The 21,397-nt window shown below is 43.0% G+C and overlaps 1 protein-coding gene across 1 annotated transcript in view; it reads right to left on the bottom strand.

Moving 5' to 3' along the window:
* The window catches only part of LOC126153953 (venom carboxylesterase-6-like), a 127,972-nt gene that overhangs the window by 22,414 nt on the left and 84,161 nt on the right, over positions 1-21,397 (bottom strand). Inside the window, exons 7-9 of the mRNA XM_049916104.1 lie at positions 18,666-18,856; positions 9,933-10,065; positions 2,448-2,577 (exon numbers count right to left, since the gene is read on the bottom strand). Coding sequence (XP_049772061.1) covers positions 2,448-2,577; positions 9,933-10,065; positions 18,666-18,856 — 454 coding nt within the window. The remainder of the gene's footprint in view (positions 1-2,447; positions 2,578-9,932; positions 10,066-18,665; positions 18,857-21,397) is intronic.

Raw genomic sequence — 21,397 nt, 5'->3', positions numbered from 1 at the left:
GTGTGTTCTGTTACGATTATTTGAAGGAACTTATGGCACTGTCCAGTGGAGAAACAAAACATTATATCAGAACATGGTTTTGGATTTCTTTTGACAAAAAAATTAACGTATATCTAGCGGTAGAAATAAATTGAGTAAAATATAGTACCTCCAGTGGTCAGACGTTCCTTTCACTGTCGTAACACACTACATGTATACCGTCACATTTTGTAAACGAATATGGCCTCTGGAAACTATTAGGAGCAAGGATCGTATATCAGAAGAGAAAAAATTATTACAACGTACAAAGAATATACATTGTACCAACATTTTTATAGAATAAAATTTAAAAGGATTTTGGAGACGTTAGTTTTAAGGTGACGAATACATGCGTTGGAATAGATATTTCACGTGGTATATGAATTCGATTTTGACAAGTTATTGTAGCTTAAACTTCAAACTCCTTTATACAATCGGGTGACATGTTACAAATTTTAAGTAGAATAATTACGTTGGCTACAGTGGTAAAAATATGCACAAATAACAATTTTGGTTGGGATTCACAGATAGATATGAAAGGCTGGAGGAAGATGGAGAGGAAGAGAAAGAGAAAGTTGTAGGGAAAGAGAAGGTGGAGTCATGATAACGTGACAAAATATTTATGGTAGATATTAAGGTGTGTGTGTGTGTGTGTGCACTGCAATTTTAATAACGCAGGAAGCTGCTGAAAACAGAGATGATAGTATTGTAAACATAGTCATTTTTGTTATTTAAGATGGATTCAGTTTATTTTGTTTGGTGTTTGTATATTTGGAGTGTTTCAAGGGTGTCAAGTTTTTTGCCTTGTGGTTGGATGTGTAGGATGCTGTTACTTGCGTTGTAAAGATGTTGTTTTGCTTCATGCAGGAAGGCGGCTATTGCTGGTGTGTGGTATTATTTGTTTTTTAGCGCTGCCATGTGTTCTTTCAATCTAATCTCAAATTATCTGCCTGTTTGGCCTACATAGAAGCAGTCACCGTCCAAACATTCAATTTTGTATACACCTGTGTGATGAAGTTGGTCTCGTGTGCTGATGTTGTGTGGTAACTTCAGTCCAATTTTGTTGTCTATGGTAAAGGATATGCTTATGCCTTTTCGTTTGAAGACATTCACAATCTGACATGAAGTGTTACATAGAAAGGGGATTGTATGGAATATGTTATTTTCTTTTTGTTTGAAACTATATGTACATCAGCTACTGGCAGAAATTGTCTATCCAGCTGCGTATTTTAAAGCATTAACCAAAGTATTACCCCAACCTTTAGGCAGCTACTGCATGTAACAGATATAATCTTAAGACCCGCTGCTTTGTAAAGTTTGCTCTCATACAATCATTCCTTCCACCCTTCTCTCCCTCTCACTTTCTCTTTCTCTTCCTCTCCCGCTGCCTCCAGCTTTTCATATCTATCTGTGAATCCCAACCAAAACTGTTATTTGTGCATAATTTTACCACCGTAGCCAACGTACTTATTAGCTTAAAATTTGTAACGTGTCACCTGATTGTATACAGGAGTTTGAAGATTAAGCTATATTAGCCTGTCGAAATCTGATTTATATACTACGTGAAATATTTATTCCAACACATGTATCCGACACCTCAAAACAAACACCTCCAAGATTCTTTAAAATTTATTCTGTAATAATGTTGTTACGATGTATATTCTTTGTACTTAGTGACAATGTTTTCTCTTCTGCTATTCGATCCTTGCACGTAATAGTTTCCAGACGCCATATGCGTTTACAAAATATGACAGTATACATGTGGTGTGTTACAACAGTGAAAGGAACGTCTGACAACTGAAGGTATATTTTACTTAATTTATTTGTACCGTTAGATATATGTTAATTTTTTTGTCAAAAGAAATCTAAAACCATGTTCTGAAATAATAGTGTTTTGTTTCTTCACTAGACAGTGCCACAAGTTCCTTCAAATAATCGTAACAAAACACACACACAAATGTCATACTACAAATGTAAATCCACCTGATGATGGAGGTTTAAACCTTTGAAACGCATCGTGGAGAGAAATAAACAGTTACTGGTAACAGTAAACTTGTTGTTTCATTTAATGTTGAGTATATTTGCTTTCCTAATGACGACAGGTGTTGTAACGTACTATAATGTGTACGTTGTCTGATCTCGGTGCTGTTTCTCTCCCATGAATTTCCATGATCCTTTCCATCTCTGGCGTACCCAGAGGCTGCAATAGCTCATGATATGACATTAAGAGGTTTCACAGCACGTAGGGAATTCAAGCCATCTCATAAAGATCATGTACTGTTTTTTAATTGTAGTTATTTGTGTAGAATCATACTCTACGTGGTGTTTAGTTCATGCACATGTATCATTCTTTGTGTCAGAACATTACAAACGTGAGCATACAAATGGAATAATCTATGAAGCTAGAGGTAAGTAAATCTTATACGTACCCGTACTTGATGAAGTTGCTCCAGAGTCTGACCAAATTGCTCCTCAAGAGTCCATATGTTGTGTTCGCATCTGGTGGGGACTCATCGGGGCGCAACCAGAGCAACTGTGCGTCAGAAGCATGCGGCGTTCCTTCGGAGGGAGAAGTAGTTTATAAGCTCAATATGTCATCAAGATTTTACAGTAAAAAGCGTCTATTGTCTAAAAAAAATGAATACTTTGTCGTAAATTAGTTTTTCAGAATGCCTGCAGACTACGATGCACGGACGTTGCTATATCATAAGCATCCGAATTACATTTTATGGACGATTAAATATTACAAATTCCCACTAAGTCAAAATATTTCTATTCTTAGGTACAAAGCTAAACCGAAACTTAACTGTGAGGAAAATAGACTGCAGTTGTACAAGTTGTTGTGCCTCGTGACGGAAATCAATCGCGACCTCCCCCCCCCCCCCAAAAAAGAAAAATAGAATAATGAAATTTGTCTAGGTAACATACTTAAGTGATTAAAAATACAGGATCACAGGATAATGTAAGCGCGAGATACGCTATTGCAAACGTGAAATACTGATAAATTAATAACCGGTGTAACTGCCAGAATGTCGAATGAAAGCACGCAGCCGTGCAAGCATCGTGTTGTACAAGTGCCGGACGTCACATTGTAGGAATGAATTGTATGCTTGTTGCCATTTGCCGGTCCATAAAGGGGCGGTTAATGATGTTTGCGGGTTGGCGATGGAGTTGTCATCCGATGATGTCCCATATGTGATGCGGTAGAGACAGATGTGGTGATAGATCAGGCCAAGGAGGTATGTTGACACTCTGTTGAGCATATTACAACAGCTGTATGTGGGCGAGCTTTATCCTGTTGGACAACATCCTCTGGAATGCTGCTAATGAATGGAAGCACAACAAGTCGAATCACAAGAGGCACAAATTTGCTGTCAGAGTGCGTGGGATAACCACGAGAGTGCTCCTGCTGTCATACAAAATTGAACCCCAGACCATAACTCCAGGCGTATGTTCATTGCGTTTAGCACGCAGACAGGTTGGTTCGGGCCCTCACCTGGCTTCCTCCTAACCAGCATAAGGCACCGGAGCAGAACGAGCTTTCGTCAGGAAACACAACAGTCCTCTTCCATGCCCTCCAAAGAGCTCTCACTTGACACCACTGAGGCCAAAAATGGCTGTGGTTTGAGGTCAGTGGAAAACATGCTACAGGGCATCCGGCTCGAAGCTGGCCTTGAATTAACCGATTTGTAGCAGTTCATTGTGTCACTGTGGTGTCAAATATTTCTCAGTTTGCTGCTGCAGATGCAATACGATGAGCCAAGGCCATACGTCAAACACTTTGGTCTTCCCTCACGGTAGTGCCACGTGACTCAGGAACCTGGTCCTCTTGCGAACTGCCGGCCGGAGTGGCCGAGCGGTTCTAGGCGCTACAGCCTGGAACCGCACGACCGCTACGGTCGCAGGTTCGAATCCTGCCTCGGACATGGATGTGTGTGATGTCCTTAGGTTAGTTAGGTTTAAGTAGTTCTAAGTTCTAGGGGACTGATGACCTCAGATGTTAAGGCCCATAGTGCTCAGAGCCATTTGAACCAATCTTGCGAACTTACATCTTCATAACAACCGCTGCCAGCAATTCATGTACAGTGGCTACATTCCTGCCAAGTCTTTTAGAAGAATGACAGAAAGAACATTCGACTTTTCGAAGGCCTATTACAATTTTCGTTCAAAATCAGTGAGGTGTTGATAATGGCATCTTTGTCGCCGTAAAGGTGTTCACGGCTAAAATAAGTCTCAAACGTAATTAGCGTTCACGACCATTACAATGCGTCTCTAAACGTAACCTGATTTGCATCCTCATAGTGGCGCTACTGCCGCGAAATATGAATAGACATCATCTCTCAGATGTAGAAACAAACGTGCGAACTTTCGTTTACGTCACAATCTCTTTCTCCGTGTTGTAACTCTGTTTGTACAGGGTAAATCAGATCTCCAACGATATTTCGGAGCTTGTTCAGGGCTATTTTCTGTGTATTCTAACAAACCTGTGGATCTTTTTTTATTGGCTCGTTACAGCTAAATAATGTAATTATTTTTCGGTTTTTTACCCCAGTTACGTTTCTTTCTGTGAAAATACCTTTACAACAGGGAAGAAACATGTAATATGCAATCAACAAAACAGGAAAACCAAAGCATAGACTAAGGCAAAAGCCCCTAGTGCTCGTTATGGCTGCCGTCGCTGTAGCAACAGTTCGTCATAGCGTCGTCATGCTGCTCTTCCACTGCAGTTACATCTACATCTACATTTATACTCCGCAAGGCACCCAACTGTGTGTGGCGGAGGGCACTTTACGTGACACTGTCATTACCTCCCATTCCTGTTCCAATCGCGTATGGTCCGCGGGAAGAACGACTGCCGGAAAGCCTACGTGCGCGCTCAAATCTCTCAAATTTTACATTCGTAATCTCCTCGGGAGGTACAAGTAGGGGGAAGCAATATATTGAATACATCATCCAGAAACGCACCCTCTCGAAACCTGGACAGCAAGCTACATCGCGATGCAGAGCGCCTCACTTGCGGAGTCTGCTACTTGAGCTTGATAAACATCTCCATAACGCTATCACGCTTACCAAGTAACCCTGTGACGCAACGCGCCGCTCTTCTTAGGATCTTCTCTACCTCCTCTGTCAACCCGACCTGGTACGGATCTCACACTGATGAGCAATACTCAAGTATAGGTAGAACGCGTGTTTTCTAAGCCACCTCCTTTTTTGATGGACTACATTTTCTAAGGACTCTCCCAATGAATCTCAACCTGGCACCCACATTACCAACAATTAATTTTATATGATCATTCCACTTCAAATCATTCCGTACGCATACTCCCAGATATTTTACAGAAGTAACTGCTACCAGTGTTTGTTTCGCTGTCATATAATCATACAATAAAGGGTCCTTCTTTCTATGTATCTGCAATACATTACAGTTGTCTATGTTAAGGGTCGGTTGCCACTCCCTGCACCAAGTGCCTATCCGCTGCAGTTCTTCCTGCATTTCAGTGCAATTTTCTAATGCTGCAACTTCTCTGTATACTACAGCATCATCCGGGAAAAGCCACATCGAACTTCCGACACTATCTACTAGCTAGTATATATAGTGAAAAGCAATGGACCCATAACACTCCCCTGTGGCACGCCAGAGGTTACTTTAACGTCTGTACACGTCTCTTTATTGAGAACAACATGCTGTGTTCAGTTTGCTAAAAACTCTTCAATCCAGCCACACAGCTGGTCTGATATTCCGTAGGCTCTTACTTTGTTTATCAGGCGACAGTGAGGAACAGTATCGAATGTCTTCCGGAAGTCAAGGAAAATAGCATCTACCTAGGAGCCTGTATCTAATATTTTCTGGGTCTCATGAACAAATAAAACGAGTTGGGTCTCACACGATCGCTGTTTCCGGAATCCATGTTGATTCCTACAGAGTAGATTCTGGGTTTCCTAAAATGACATGAAACGCGAGCCAAAAACCATGATCTAAAATTGTACAACAGATCGACGTCAGAGATATAGGCCTACGGTTTTGCGCATCTGCTCGACGACCCTTTTTGAAAACTGGAACTACCTGTGCTCTTTTCCAATCATTTGGTACCTTCCGTTCCTCTAGAGACTTGCGGTACACGGCTGTTAGAAGGGGGGCAAGTTCTTTCGTGTACTCTGTGTACAGTCGAACTGGTATCCCGTCAGGTGCAGTGGACTTTCCTCTGTTGAGTAATTTCAGTTCCTTTTCTATTCCTTGGACACTTATTTCGATGTCAGCAATTTATTCGTTCGTGCGAGGATTTAGAGAAGGAACTGGAGTGCGGTCTTCCTCTGTGAAACAGCTTTGGAAAAAGGTGTTTAGTATTTCAGCTTTACGCGTGTCACCCTCTGTTTCAATGCCATAATCATCCCAGAGTGTCTGGATATGCTGTTTCGATCCACTTACTGATTTAACGTAAGACCAGAACTTCCTAGGATTTTCTGTCAAGTCAGTACATAGAAATTTACTTTCGAATTCACTGAACGCTTCACGCATAGCGCTCCTTACGCTAACTTTGACATCGTTTGGCTTCTGTTTGTCTGAGAGGTTTTGGCTGCGTTTAAATTTGCAGTGAAGCCCTCTTTGCTTTCACAGTAGTTTCCTAACTTTGTTGTTGAACCACGGTGGGTTTTTCCCGTCCCTCACAGTTTTACTCGGCACGTACATTTCTAAAACGCATTTTACGATTAGTGAACCTACACACGAGGTGCGTATCACCCAACCCTCCTGTAAACTTATCCATACTGCTGTGTGTTACTGTTGAGGTACAACTAACACTGCTGGAGCAGCGCTGAATACAAGCTTGAGGACAAAGAGTAAAAACAGTATTAGCGTTGTCGCAGCATACCGCGTTACGTCGACATTTGTACTGTTGGGCAGGTATTTTCAGTGCACTGCCAATGCAGAGATAAACGGGGTAAGAAATCACTCGAAATGTAATTACTCTGTATCGAGTTATCGGAGGTCACGCGTCCCTTCTACCAAAATAAAATTTTGACGGTGGAGTTGTGGTTCACCCTAGACACAGATATATCTACACCATCTATTAGATTGTAATATTCCATTTACTTAGAATCGATGTCACCAGATCTGCATACACAGATTTCCTTTGCTGTAGAAAAATGGTGACATCATCAAGCACTTGCAAGAGATTACTCTCTAAATTTTCCTACAAGGATAAGATATGTGAGGTGTGCTTAAACCAACTAATGAAGGCGGAAGGCGGTACTGATATTAAGAGGTTCATTTTTTCAAAGTTAATATGGTATCGTAGCTCCTCGAAATATTCAGGGGGATTTCGAGGTGAGGTTTCAAACTTTTACGGATGCTGGAAATGGGTGAATGCATCTGTTTGCAGTAAGGGATCCTGGTCCGAAAGCGACCGAGTCGAAAGTTATAAGCGGAAATCGTTGCGATACCTTTGACAGTGGAATACCTGTGCCTACGACTGTAAGGTAGGCAACTTTCAGAGATGGTAGTATAGACCAAAACTAGAAAAAATGTGTGGTAAATATGGGCTCTAAAAGCATACGCCAAGAGCTACGAGCACTCTTTCATCTTCTCTACTGTGGAACACATCTCTTGTACTGATCAACTAGTTATAGCTCTTAAGGTATGAATTTTACAGTTCAAATTTTCTGGATATTTTTGTTGTTGTTTTCGCCCATACTGTCATCTCTGAAAGTAGTCTATCCTACAACCGTTACAACAACGATACCGGTACATATATTCCACTGCCAGAGGTAACTTAACTTTGTAGGTTTCCACTGGGTCGTGTCCGGATCAGAGACCATTACCTCGAATTTATACATTTACCCTTCTCCATCATCCCTGAAAGTTTGTACCATCATCGCGCAGTCGCCCTATATATAAGGCGTGTTTCTTTTACGGTTCCCAGGAGAGAAAGACGACTACCTCAATCCCCTTCGGACGAAAGAAGATAGCTGCAGCTATACATCTGCTCTAAGTTCATCCGAGCAGGGAAAGATAGTCATGAAATAACCAGCGCATCTAAAAGGAAAGACCGCTGTCATTGATGAAGGTGTATATATCACGTGCACCCTTCTGTGAGTAACGTTTTATGGTTTGCACACGGCTGATAGCTTCCTGTACACAGCGCACTCTCGAAGCTCTCTGTGTAGAGTACTGGACGACGTCGCCCATGTGACTTGTGCAGTACTAACATTTAGACTGTTGGTCGCTAAAACTGTATCACCGTGAAGGCAGTGTGCAATAAATATCAAAATGGCATGAAGTTTACTACATTATTGGATACGCAAATGATTTGCATTTATTGCGACTGCAAAAAATAGGTACTCATTCTACATCCAGCACATAATGGAAGATTACTAAACGCGTGTTTAATTCTGAAACAGTATTTGACTGTTGTTTGTTTGTGATGAAATCACGGTATGTTTCATGTCAGAATGGGAAGCGTCTATCAACACAGCATTGTGACCTATCGGGACTGTCTTTTGTTGTTTGATACAATTTCTCGCTTTGGTCGGCATCACGCGACTGCCATGCGCATGTGCAGTCTATGGATTCTGAAGGTTTGTACGCAACGCCATGCAGGATCTCGATGGCGCCATGCAAATAGCGCCTGGCGGTGCCATGCGACGACCTCCAGAGGGACAGACATTACGGCTCTCCCGTACATGATCGTATAGGACCGTCACGAAACTTGAGTCAGAAAATGGGCTTATTTTGAGGAAGAAACGTAGCCACATGGACACTGAAAGCTCGGGCTGTCTGAATGGAGACAATTGGAGCGACTACTCTTGGCACAGTAGCGGCTTTCGTGATATAGCAGGTGGAGCACTAGACCCCAGCCTTGGAGATCACGGGTTCAATCCTGGGTGGGAGAGGGGGGGAGGGAGACATTTTGTCGTTATAGTCACTTCAGGACGGCCCCAGTTCCACTCACCCTACTGTCAAAACGAATACAGGTGGCCTCACCTCTCCCCCTTCTAGTGCCGCGTCAGATAGAAGTGCTGCACTCTGCCTGCAGTCAGCCCGATATCCCGGTCACAGGCCTGCGCCACAGGCTTTAGCTTCACCCTACGTCTTGCCTCGGCAGTAGACAGAGCCGTGCCAGCAGCGGAGCACCGCACTTGAGCAATGGACATAGAAGCAGTACGACGTTGTCTTTTCAGACGAATGACGGTCCTGCGTACAGTATCACGATGAACTTATCCGTATGTGGAGGCACCAAGAAGAACGATCGTTGTCAGATTACATTCGTCACAGCATACATACCTAGAATCTGGCTTGTGGGAATAGGGTGCCACTCGGTACACAACACGGTCACCTCTGGATTGCATAGATCGTAATTTGGACAGAAAGCGTTAAATTCATGGCATATTAACGCCAGTGTGCGCTATCTCCGAGGGCTCTGTGACGTCATCTCTCAATAAGATAGCACAATGCTTCGCGTTGCCCGTGTTGTGATGACTTATCTCGGACAGACCGTGTTGGAGTATGCCCCAGACAGGATGTTCTTCAGATACCCCACCAACTGAAAACATCTGCTTGCCGAGAGAGCAGAACAGCACCGCTCACCAGCCAATGCGATCGATGAAGTCTGGCATAGACCTGGAGCAGCGTGGCACATCATACCCGTCTTTGTAATTAAAGATCAGCTGGACTTGATGCCCATCCGGGTTTGGGCCATTGTTTCGGCCAGGGCTGAAAGTTCTGTGTCACTTTATATACGTCTAAATGTCTTACAAATTTAATCGTGTATTTTTCCTCCAATAATGTACTAGCACAAAAGTAAAATCATATTCTTTGGTATCCTTCCAGATGTTGCAATTTCAATGACAGGCAATGTAGTTTCTCACGGTTTTCTGACTGATATCGATCATTAAGAACACAAATTTCAGTTACTTACCATATGTTGAGTTCCCTAATTCTGACCCCCGATAATCAAACTGGTAGTAATACAGGGGTCCAGCGTCGGAATGGTTGGCGATGATCCGCACGGCCGAGTCCGCTGGTTCCACAAAGAATATGTCACTTGTCATCTGTGGACAGAGGCTTTTGTTAATGTTACATATAAAAAAATGAGAAAAATTCTGTTGTATATAAATCAATAGGAGTGTTTCTAAATGTTTCAATGCACTTGAATACCGTATATCCTCTGACGACAGAACAATATTCCTGAAAATAGTTTCCTCCCCTGCGACGATGCCGAAGGTTCCTTAATCCAATGAAAATTACACTAAAATTGAAGCACAGACATATAAGTCAACAGAATTGTAGAGTGTGAAGAAGTATCTGGACTCTATGGCCGCCACTGTAGTGATGTCTTAGGGACATATGTGGCGGGACCACTAGAAAACACGTATGTAGTGTATCATTGACAGCAAACTGTTACCTCACGATATGGGCTATTCATGATAGCAGTGAAAGCTCTAGCTGTACAAAACATCACGCCAAAGTCATTGCATTCATGTGGGACTTGATGTGAAAGGAATATGCATTAAACCAAATGATATGGGCCATGATTAACGCAATGTTCCCGTATTCGGATGGGTAGGGGTGAAACCTAGTCTGAGTACCTGTATTTGGGTATACTGTGAGTATCCTAAACCACTTGAAGCGAGTAATTTGTGAAGGTTCAGCACAATCCATATGCAGCGCATTCGATTGGTGTTACCTACTTCACAAGGCTATAAAGCTTGGTGGCAGATTAAAATAGTGCATTTGCCTTTCTTTTCTCACAAATTCAATGCGGGATGTAGCTCTCTGCTGCTTTCCTAACTTCAAAGCGTACCTCCCACACACCTTGCTGAACTAGCACTTTCGCAAGAAAGTATATCACGAATAAATGGTTAGCCACAGCTTAGAAGAATATTTCCATGATAAATATTTCACTTTTTCTGTTAGTATACCTTTACAATCTGTCTTACATACTTCACGAGGCTTCGGGTAGACGTAACGCTCAGGCATGTGAAACACATCCATATCACAATGTAATCCGTAGCCTTCCACCTAGTATCAAACTAAGTAACTCTGCAAAATACTCGTAGTAAACCATTTCACTATTTGTGATTAATCACGTACATTTCGTATCTGTTATTGAAGAACGCTGACGTGGCGGGCGAGTACTGGATAACTGATCTTTAATAGAAATAAACGTAAACGTCTGCCAATAAACATGAGAAAATAAGAACTCTTTATTGTCTGGTTACACGAGTGGCAATCAGTTACTAGAATCAGTCACTACCGATAATATTCAAGAGTGTGCGTTTGGGACGGCAAAGCGAAATGATTATATGAAACTAGTTTTAGCATAGAGAGATAACAATCTCGGCTCAACCAGAAGAATTTTATGTAAATGTGATTTACTCACGAAAGAGGCAATCACAAAACCCTCATTCAATCAATTCTCAAGTACTTCACGACACTGGAAACCTTGGCAGGTAGGATTAACAGCTAAGATAAAGCAAAACCAAAGAAGAGCAGCACGTTTCCTCATGCATTCGTTTAGAAAGAGTGACAGTATCACGGTGATGCTCACTCAACTCCTATGGAATACGCTACAATGTCGCTGTGCACTGAGTAGAAGTTTATTATTAAGACTGAGAGGAAAACAGTAGCAAAAAGGGTCAAGGAACTTACCATGTCCTCGTACATACATCTCGCGAAATGACCTGGACGGTAAAATCAAGGAAATTTGTTGTTGTTTTCCCGCATTGTCGCGCTTGGATCTGGGAAGCAGGGAAATGGTGGTACGCACAGCATCCTTCGCCACACACCATGAGGTGCCTTATGGCGTATGAATGTAAATGAAGGTATACATCAGTTTCATGGTGAAGTTTAGGTATGATATTTAAATGATTTGTAATGTGAACTAAAGGGTATTCGAGCTAAGGAGTAAATGTACAAATAAACATTGTTAGTAGAAAAGAGTCGGTAATACAAGTCCCGAGACAGCGTTCATAAAAGTGTAACCAGCGATCGAATGAAGCGCACGTGATCCTAATGTGCAATAACTAACGCTTCAATCCAGACGTTGTACCGTGTACCGGTGGGTTCACCTTTTTTTAAATTTCTTTTCTTACACTTAACCACCGTAAGCAAGTGTCATACTCGTATAACTGTTGAACATCTTCACAAAATATAACGGAAGATACACGTGAATGATTCCACTCTGGTCTAACAAAGCTAATAAATAAGTAGTTGTCTTCCATCTTGAAAACAACTGATCACAATAGTTGTGCTGTAAGTACGAGTAATATAAGTTTGAGTGAGGTTGGCTGTTTTATTTAATGGGTATACTTACGACTTTGGGCTGTTGTATTCCTAAATACAATGCCATCGGCAGATTAATTTATGTTTATAAACTACGAGTACAGGGTGTGGACAAAAATATGGAAGCACCACGAGGCATGCGTGCCTGAACATAAATGCAGGTGCTAGACAAGCCTGCAGGTTGTGGTGTTGTATTTGACCATAAACGGCACCTGTTGCAAGTGTAACTCATTGCCAGAACAGTGTCCTGTGTAGTTGCGATTGCATTATATCGTAGCTAAGTGACTTCGAATGGTTGGTTCTCATTTCTCATATGGTGTGTGCGTCCAAACTGCTTAGTGTTTGAAGAAGCACCGTAACGAAGATTTATAGCCTTTACAGGGAAAGCGGAAAAACATTGTCCGCTACGTCAGAAAGCGGACGGAAATATATGTACAGTGACCGTGACAGGTGGTCCATTGAAGAGAATTGCGACAAAAATAAGAGGACGACAGCAGCAAAAGTCACTGCAGAAATGAATGTTGCACTCATGGAATCTGTAGGCACCGAAACAACAAAACGGGGAATCCATAAGCAAGGAACTGGAAGGCGAGACGTAATTCGAAAACCACACATCACTGATGCAAATGTTTGTAACAGGAAAACGTTGTCTCGAATCGTAAAACCTAGACTGGAGCAATGAAAGAAAGTCTTTTGTTCAGATGAGTCCTGTTTAACACTGTTTCCAATTTCTGGACGAGTTTACATCCCAAGAGAGAAACATGACGTTTTTTTTTTAATAATTTGGGCAACCATATTGTGGTATTCCATGAGCCCAGGATCACTCTACAAGGTCGCATTACTGCCATGTAATGGGAACATTTTGGCTTATCCAGTCCCTCCCATGGAACAATGTTCGTTTCCCAATGGTGATGCTGTGTACCACCGTAGTTCTTTTTCGACATTTTAGTTCGTAGTGTTTATTCCCTAATGTTTCACATGTATTTCGAATGTGATACTGCAACAGTAGTACAATGTTAGGACAGAAGTTTAATGTCCTCGTTATTTTTGACTTACAAGCTGCTAGTTTTATTTGGTGCGAAAATTCAGCAAAAAATTAAATCTCTGGAATTGCCTTTTGCACTCAAGACAGCGACTCTAACCATTCGGCTAAAGAGGTGGTACCAAGCCCAATTACGCCACCCACGTTTTTTGGATATAGCACTCCGTCTTCAGGCCACAAGTGGCCTATCGGGACCATCCGACCGCCGTGTCATCCTCAATTGAGGATGCGGCTAGCAGGGGCGTGTGATCAGCACACCACTCTCTCGGTCGTTATGACGGTTTTCTTTGACCGGAGCCGCTACTATTCGGTCGAGTAGCTTCTCAATTGGCATCACGAGGCTGAGTGAACCCCGAAAAATGGCAATAGCGCATGGCAGCCTGGATGGTCACCCATCGAAGTGCGAGCCAAGCCCGACGGCGCTTAACTTCGGTGATCTCAGGGGAACCGGTGTGTCCACTGCGACAAGGCTGTTGCCCTGTTTTTTGAATATTTTATCATTATAACTCATCAGAGAATCATAACTATGAACAATTATTATTTAATAACCGCTATGAGTTGTCCTATACTGGTGAGTGTATTGTTAATAGTGTCATTATTACTTTCTTTGAGTAATCTATATTATCACCGAAGCTTTTTACGTTTTAATTTCTTACAACTGGACTACACAATAAAAGAAAACTACTCTCCATGGATAATCCTAACGGGATGGGGGCCGGAAATGGGTATATGTGTTGTATGTGTACGACCAAATGAATGATTACAATTTTAGAAAAAATGGATTATTTATTCAAGAAAGGACTTCACAAACTGAGGAAGTCAATAACGTGTTGGTCCACCTCTGGCTTTCTGCAAGCAGTTATTTAACATTAAGTTGATTGATAGAGCTGTTCAATATCCTCATGGGGAAAATCGTGCCAAATTCTATCCAATTGGCGCGTTAGATCGTCAAAACTCTGATCTGATTGGAGAGCCCTGTCCATAATGGTCCAGACGTCCTCAGTAGCAGAGAGAATATCGTCTACGTAGCGCTGTGCTGTGAGCTTGCCTCATGACAGGTGACAGCCTGGTTGGTATCCCTCCACTGTCTCTGGGGCGTCTTCACACACGTCTTGCTGGTCATCTGGACTCATTTCTAAGCGGGGCTCATCACTGAAGACAATTATACTCCAGTCAATGAGATTCGAGGCCGAAGATGTGTCTGGAGACTTCCCCGACAGTCGTGGGGTCCCACCGTGACTGTCGTCCGCCATACAGCCAGACAAGCAGGAGTGATCGCCTGCGGTGACATTTCTTTTCATAGCAAGATCCGTTCGGTTGACATCTGCAGCATCCTTACAGAATAGCGGTACGTCGGCGATATTCTACGCCCCGTTATACTCCCCGTTTTGTTGCTCTTCGCGGCAAGCCATCTTGGGCTTACATTTCAATAAGATAATGCCCGTCCGCTCATAGCGAGAGATTCAATTGCTTGTCTTCATGCATGCCGAAACCCACCTTGTTCAGCAAGATCGCCGGACCTCTCCCCTGTTGAGTATTATTGGCAGAGCTGTCGAATCACCTTGGGATTTTGACGATCTAACGCGCCAGTTGGATAGAATTTGGCAAGTTATCCCTCAAGAGGGCATCCAGTAACTCTTATCAGTCAATGCCAACCCTAATAACTGCTTGCATGAGGGCCAGAGGCGGACCAATTCGTTATTGACTTGCACTATTTGTGACTCTCTTTCGCTTGAATAAACCATCCAATTTTTCTGAATTTGTGTCAATTATTTGTCTGTAAATGTAAATCACATCTACCGATTTCCATCCCATTCAGATAACTGATTCCTGATGCGTCGTTTTCTTGTCTTAGAGCGTGTTTCAAAATTTGTTTTCATGTAATTTTTTGGTAAAAACTGACATGCTGCTATAGCTTAATCATGTTAATCTGGTCACACAATTAAAATAAAATTTGCCAAATCATGGAAATCGGCAGACTTTTTACGCTAAGAAAAAAAAGAGAGACTAAATTACCACTGAAGCTTTTTGAGTCATCGTCATTACCAGTATCTTGTTACAAAAGTAACACACCTAGCAGTAACCTTATGCGCATCTTGGTCACTAGGATGTAAAATGACCAAGATGGGTATTAGATTACTGCTAGACGTGTTACTTTTGTAACAACATGTTGAGTCTCATGAGATCTCGTGATAGTCGAAACCAGTAAACTGCTATAAACCCACCCAATTCAGTCAAGACAGTGGAGAGTAAGAAAATTGTCCAACATAGATCGAGTGCTCCTAATTGACGATGTCCTATTTTTGATTGTAGCTCTTTCCGTTCAAATGTCATGTATTGCACTATTATACAGGGTGAAAAAAATGCCGAATTATGTGTAGCAAAACCTAGTCCCGCCAATAGGTTTAATAGAAATGTGATTTAAGAATCGAGGGTCTGGCAACGCTGCACTTGCGTGCAGAGAAGCCGAGAACGGGTAGCATGAACTACGCGCATGCCGGAGCTGCCTCTTAGCTCATTAGCCGGAAAGGTAGCTCAGCGTCTTCGGTTAGCTGCCCTGTGTAATAAACAAACTCAGTGAGCAGGTCAACGATAAACCTAAATAGGTACCATGGGACGTCCGGAAGTGCAACGAGCAATAATGAACAGCGTGAGATTTAAAAAAAAAAAAAAAAAAGAAGTGCGATGAGACAATGCCGTGGAGAACGATATGCAGAATCGCCGATGTTCGAGTCGCGTTCACACCACACTTTTTTTTCAGTGAAAGCATCAGATTGTGTCAAATTTACATTTCGACAATGCGGTATCTTGTGTATTTCTTTCTATTATTGTTGCCTTTATTTATATATTAAGACATAAACAGCCACTTTGTTTCGTCTGTGACATAAATAAAGCCAACAGAAAATAATAATGGATACAGTAACACCGTCTTTATCCAATGAAGTGCAAAAAACACAATAGGTAGGCTACATTAGATTGCACGTTATGCTACGCACAATAATAATTCTATTCTGTACGTGCGATTTCCAGGCTTATCTTCACACGTACAGTTATGACCAACGCTCATTTCATAGAAGACGTTAAAAGCGATCACCTTGCATTTGCAAACACTTCGCCACTCAGTGGAACATACTTTGCTGGAGCCTAGCCGGCCAATGTGGCCGAGCGGTTTCTACGCGCTTCAGTCTGGAACCGCGCGACCGCTATGGTCGCAGGTTCAAATACTGCCTCGGGCACGGTTGTCTGTAATGTCCTTAAGTTAGTTAGGTTTAAGTAGTTCTAAGTTCTAGGGGACTGATGACCTCAGATGTTAAGTCCCATAGTGCTCAGAGCCATTTTGAGCTGGAGCCTATGCAACACACACGCATTCAATCTGTTAATTCACATGCTTACATGGGTGGAGTACTATAAATTTCTTCCCTTAGTGTCACCACAATTAAAAATCTAGTGGATTAAGGTCCGAGGAGGCCGGGCGATGTGGCCGAGCGGTTCTAGGCGCTTCAGTCTGGAACCGCGCGACCGCTACGGTCGCAGGTTCGAATCCTGCTTCGGGCATGGATGTGTGTGATGTCCTTAGGTTAGTTAGGTTTAAGTAGTTCTAAGTTCTAGGGGACTGATGACCTCAGATGTTAAGTCCCATTGTGCTCAGAGCCATTTGAACCATTTGAAGGTCCGAGGAACGTGGCAAACACAACGTAGGACCTCCACGACCAAACAATTTCCCTGGAAAACCTTCATTTATGTAGTTCTGCAAATTCATTACAAAGTGTGCCGGTGCAGCATCATGCTGAAATCATAGATGTCACCGAACACCGAGGGGAACGTTTTCTATTGCGTCAGGCAAAGTATTGCAAAGAAATGTACGATGTAGTGGTGAATGCAATTTGTCTGGAAATAGTCATGGGCCCAAAGACACTCCTCCCACGTTTCCAACCCACGAGTTTATGCCAAAGGGTGCCTGAAAGCGACGTTCGCAGGTGACCTTTGCGATGTGTGTCCAACAAGGTTCAAATGGCTCTGAGCACTATGGGACTTAACACCTGAGGTCATTAGTCCCCTAGTACTTAGAACTACTTAAACCTAACTAACCTAAGGACATCACACACATCCATGACCGAGACAGGATTCGAACCTGCGACGGTAGTGGTCGCGCGGTTCCAGACTGAAGCGCCTAGAATCTCTCGGCCACACAGGCCGGCTGTCCAACATGCGCTGTTGTAGATGATGATAATAGCTTCACGAGTGAAGCTAAATTAGTCAGTCCGTATCACGTTACTTATGAAACGTGCACTGTCTTCAACGTGGTGCAAAAGCCGTTCACAAATCTGTACTCGCAGAATACAGTCTCTTGGCTGCTGAAGTTGAATTAACATGTAATGATACGGATACAGTTTTTCATTATGCAGCACTTCAACAATATGTCTTTGAGATATCTGCAACTGCCTTACAAGATCACAGACACTTCGCCGAGGTGATTGGCGAACTGATTCAAGAGTCGTGTCCTCTGTTTGTGGAGTACCTCTTGTCCTTGGACGACCTCTGTCCGTTACTTGTGGACAGAGATTTCCGGCTTCCCGAGGCGTTGGTTCAAGTGAATGATGATGGCGCCTTTGAGGATACGGCGCAGCATACTCACGAGAACCAGTAGCAGAATCGGATGCACCCAGCACCAAAAGTGTTCATCGTTTGTGTACTTCATCGGGACGCCGCTCTACATGGTGCAAAGGAAAAGTTAATTTAATCGTGGCTTGGCGGTAGGAAAACGCCATGATCGTCGACGAAGTCGGACTCCAAGACAAGATGCTATGCGGAAGTAAACAGAGGACCTGTAAAAAATAAGAAAAAGAGCCTGACCATGATTTGAACCGTAGTTCCATGGTGAATGTGGGTTTTGATGTCCCAGCAGTGTACTCAGTGAATTGTGACGGTAGTGCGGGGTCATAAACGTTCCTTTGTATATTCCGATGCGCAGCCCGTACCATGTCACAGAGTTGTCAGCTCCTTGTTCTCATACATGTGTTTTTAAAAGGTACCCGATCTGATTTCGCTAAATAAACTTCTGTCTTGAAACTGGGCGAGGACTCACATGCTTCCCTCCAACTGTGGCATTTTTTCTTCACCCTGTATTTCAATATCCATCATTATTTTCACATAACAGTGCAGAAAATAATCATGTTCTGTAACTTGTACCCATTCTTTACCGATTGGGTTTTCTGTTTCAGAACAGAGGCTTTGTTTCGATCTGTTAGGTGTAATCTGACACGTTGATCGCCGTTACCAGTTATCACAGGCAGTGCTGCGAGGGATACGAGGTTGGTAACTTACGTCGACGAGGGCCTGCGCGTCGTCCAACGTGATGTTCTCGTGCCCGAAGTAGAAGTCCCGCAGCTGAAGTGCGGCCTGCTCGCGCTGCGCCGACGTGGGCAGGTGAACCAGGATGGACACCGCCTCCACGAAGTGGTCGCTCAGCTGCTGCAGCAGCGCCGCGTCCTCCAGGTAGGCAGGCTCCAGCGGAGCTGTCAAAACGGTCACCATGCAGATACGTGTCCGTGTGGCAACGTATGTGGACAAATACACTGCTAGCCATTAAAATTACTACACCACGAAGATGACGTACTACAGACCCTAAATTTAACCGTCAGGAAAAAGATGCTGTGATATGCAAATGATCAGTTTTTCAGAGCATTGACACAAGGTTGGCGCCGGTGGCGACACCTACAACGTGCTGACATGAGGAAAGTTTCCAACAGATTTCTCACACAGAAACAGCAGTTGACCGGCGTTGCCTGGTGAAACGTTGCTGTGATGCCTCGTGTAAGGAGGAGAAATGCGTACCATCACGTTTCCGACTTTGATAAAGGTCGGATTGTAGCCTATCCGAATGTAGTTTATCGTATCGCGACATTGCTGCTCGCGTTGGTCTAGATCCATTGACTGTTAGCAGAATATGGAATCGATGGGTTGATTAGGGTGCCGTGCTGGATCCCAACGTCGTCGTATCACTAGCAGTCGAGATGACAGGCATCTTATCCGCATGTCTGTAACGGATCGTGTAGCCACGTCTCGATCCCTGAGTCAACAGATGGGGACGTTTGTAAGACAACAACCATCTGCACGAACAGTTCGACGAAGTTTGCAGCAGCATGGACTATCAGCTCGGAGACCATGGCTGCAGTTACCCTTGACGCTGCATCACAGACAGGAGCGCCTGCGATGGTGTACTCAACGACGAACCTGGATGCACGAATAGCAAAACGTCCTTTTTTCGGATGAATCCAGATTCTCTTTACAGCAACATGGTAGTCGCATCCGTGTTTGGCGACATCGCGGTGAACGCACACTGGAAGCGTGTATTCCTCGTCGCCATACTGGCGTATCATCCGGCGTGATGGTATGGGGTGCCATTGGTTACACTTTGTTCGCATTGACGACGCTTTTAACAGTGGACGTTACATTTCGGATGTGTTACGACCCGTGGCTCTACCCATCATTCGATCCCTGCGAAACCATACATTTCAGCTGGATAATGCACGACCACATGTTGCGGGTCCTGTACGGGCCTTTTTGGATACAGAAAATGTTCCACTGCCGCCCTGTCCAGCACATTCTCCAGATCTCTCACCAACTGAAAACGTCTGGTCAATGGTGGCCGAGCAACTGGCTCGTCACAATAGGCCAGTCACTACTCTTGACGAACTGTGGTATCGTGTTGAAGCTGCATGGGCAGCTGTACCTGTACACGCCATCCAAGCTCTGTTTGATTCAATGCCCAGGCGTATCAAAGCCGTTATTACGGCCAGAGATGGTTGTTTTGGTACTGATTTCTCAGGGTCTATGCACCCAAATTGCGTGAAAATGTAGTCACATGTCAGTTATATTATAATATATTTGTCCAATGAATACCCGTTCATCATCTTCAATTGTTCTTGGTGTAGTAGTTTTAATGGCCAGTAGTGTACATTTCCCATATTTTACGGAGTCTAAGACGCACTTTTTTTTTCAAAAAAATGCCCTCAAAAATTCGAAATTAACATAAGGATGTTTAATGTTTGATTTAAAATTCCCACCAGTTTTAAAAATGGCTATATACAGGGAGGTTCACGAAGATATGCAAATATTTTAATACGTTATTCTGCAAGTAATTGTAAAGAAAAAACTTCATATAAACACAGGTCCGCAAATGTTTAGTGATGGAGTTACGGCTAATAAAATATTCTGCTTGAAGTTTAGAATCTTCGCTAATATGAAGCCATCGCAAAACTGTACGAGGTTAAGGTAAAGCACGATTTCCATTTATTTTGTTGTTATTGATCTGGTGAATCTAATAAAACATGTCCCAGACGTGTATCTGCAGCAGTTTTCCAGAACATCCAGAGAAGCAAAGAAGTAAAAATTCTAATTTATTAACTACTTGTACCATATTTTTCTAAATTCCAGAAAATTGTACAAAGTTATCAACAGAAGTTGTACAGAATTTAATTTTGGAAAAATGATGGTAGTAAATTTAATTGAAACTGTATGAACTTCGACACGACTTGTAGAAAAATCAGCATAACGCAAAGCAGTTACTGCAAGAGACCAGATAGCAAATATGTATAATGAGAATGATAAAATATTAAGACACAAGGGATTAAAACATTAGCTACTAGAGGACATTGATTTACATCAATGGAGCAAGTTGAAAATATGTGCGACACTAGGATTCAAACCTGTGTCTCCTGCTTACGAAGCATATGCGCTGACCCCTACCCGATCCAGACACAGCAGTCACGACAGTCGCATGGACGACCCTAGCACTCATCCCGTCAGACCCATATTCTCAAAGCAAATCATACACCACCGATGTAGTGCCCCTGGTCATTAGCCCCATTACTCCAGGCACCTCGCCAGTTTCCATAAGCGTTCAAGCTTGGTGTACACCTGCGCTGAAGGGATTATTGACCATCATTGCCGTAATTAAATATGTGGACATGTCCGAAAGAACATAGATCACGTATATAATTACAGTAATGATGGCCAATGATCTCTTCAGTGCAAATGCACGCCAGGCTCGAACT

The sequence above is a fragment of the Schistocerca cancellata genome, chromosome 2, assembly GCF_023864275.1.
Source record: "Schistocerca cancellata isolate TAMUIC-IGC-003103 chromosome 2, iqSchCanc2.1, whole genome shotgun sequence".
Classification (NCBI taxonomy): Eukaryota; Metazoa; Arthropoda; class Insecta; order Orthoptera; family Acrididae; genus Schistocerca; species Schistocerca cancellata.
The sequence above is the reverse complement of the archived record's forward strand: the minus strand, read 5'-3'. Positions and strand labels throughout refer to the sequence as shown.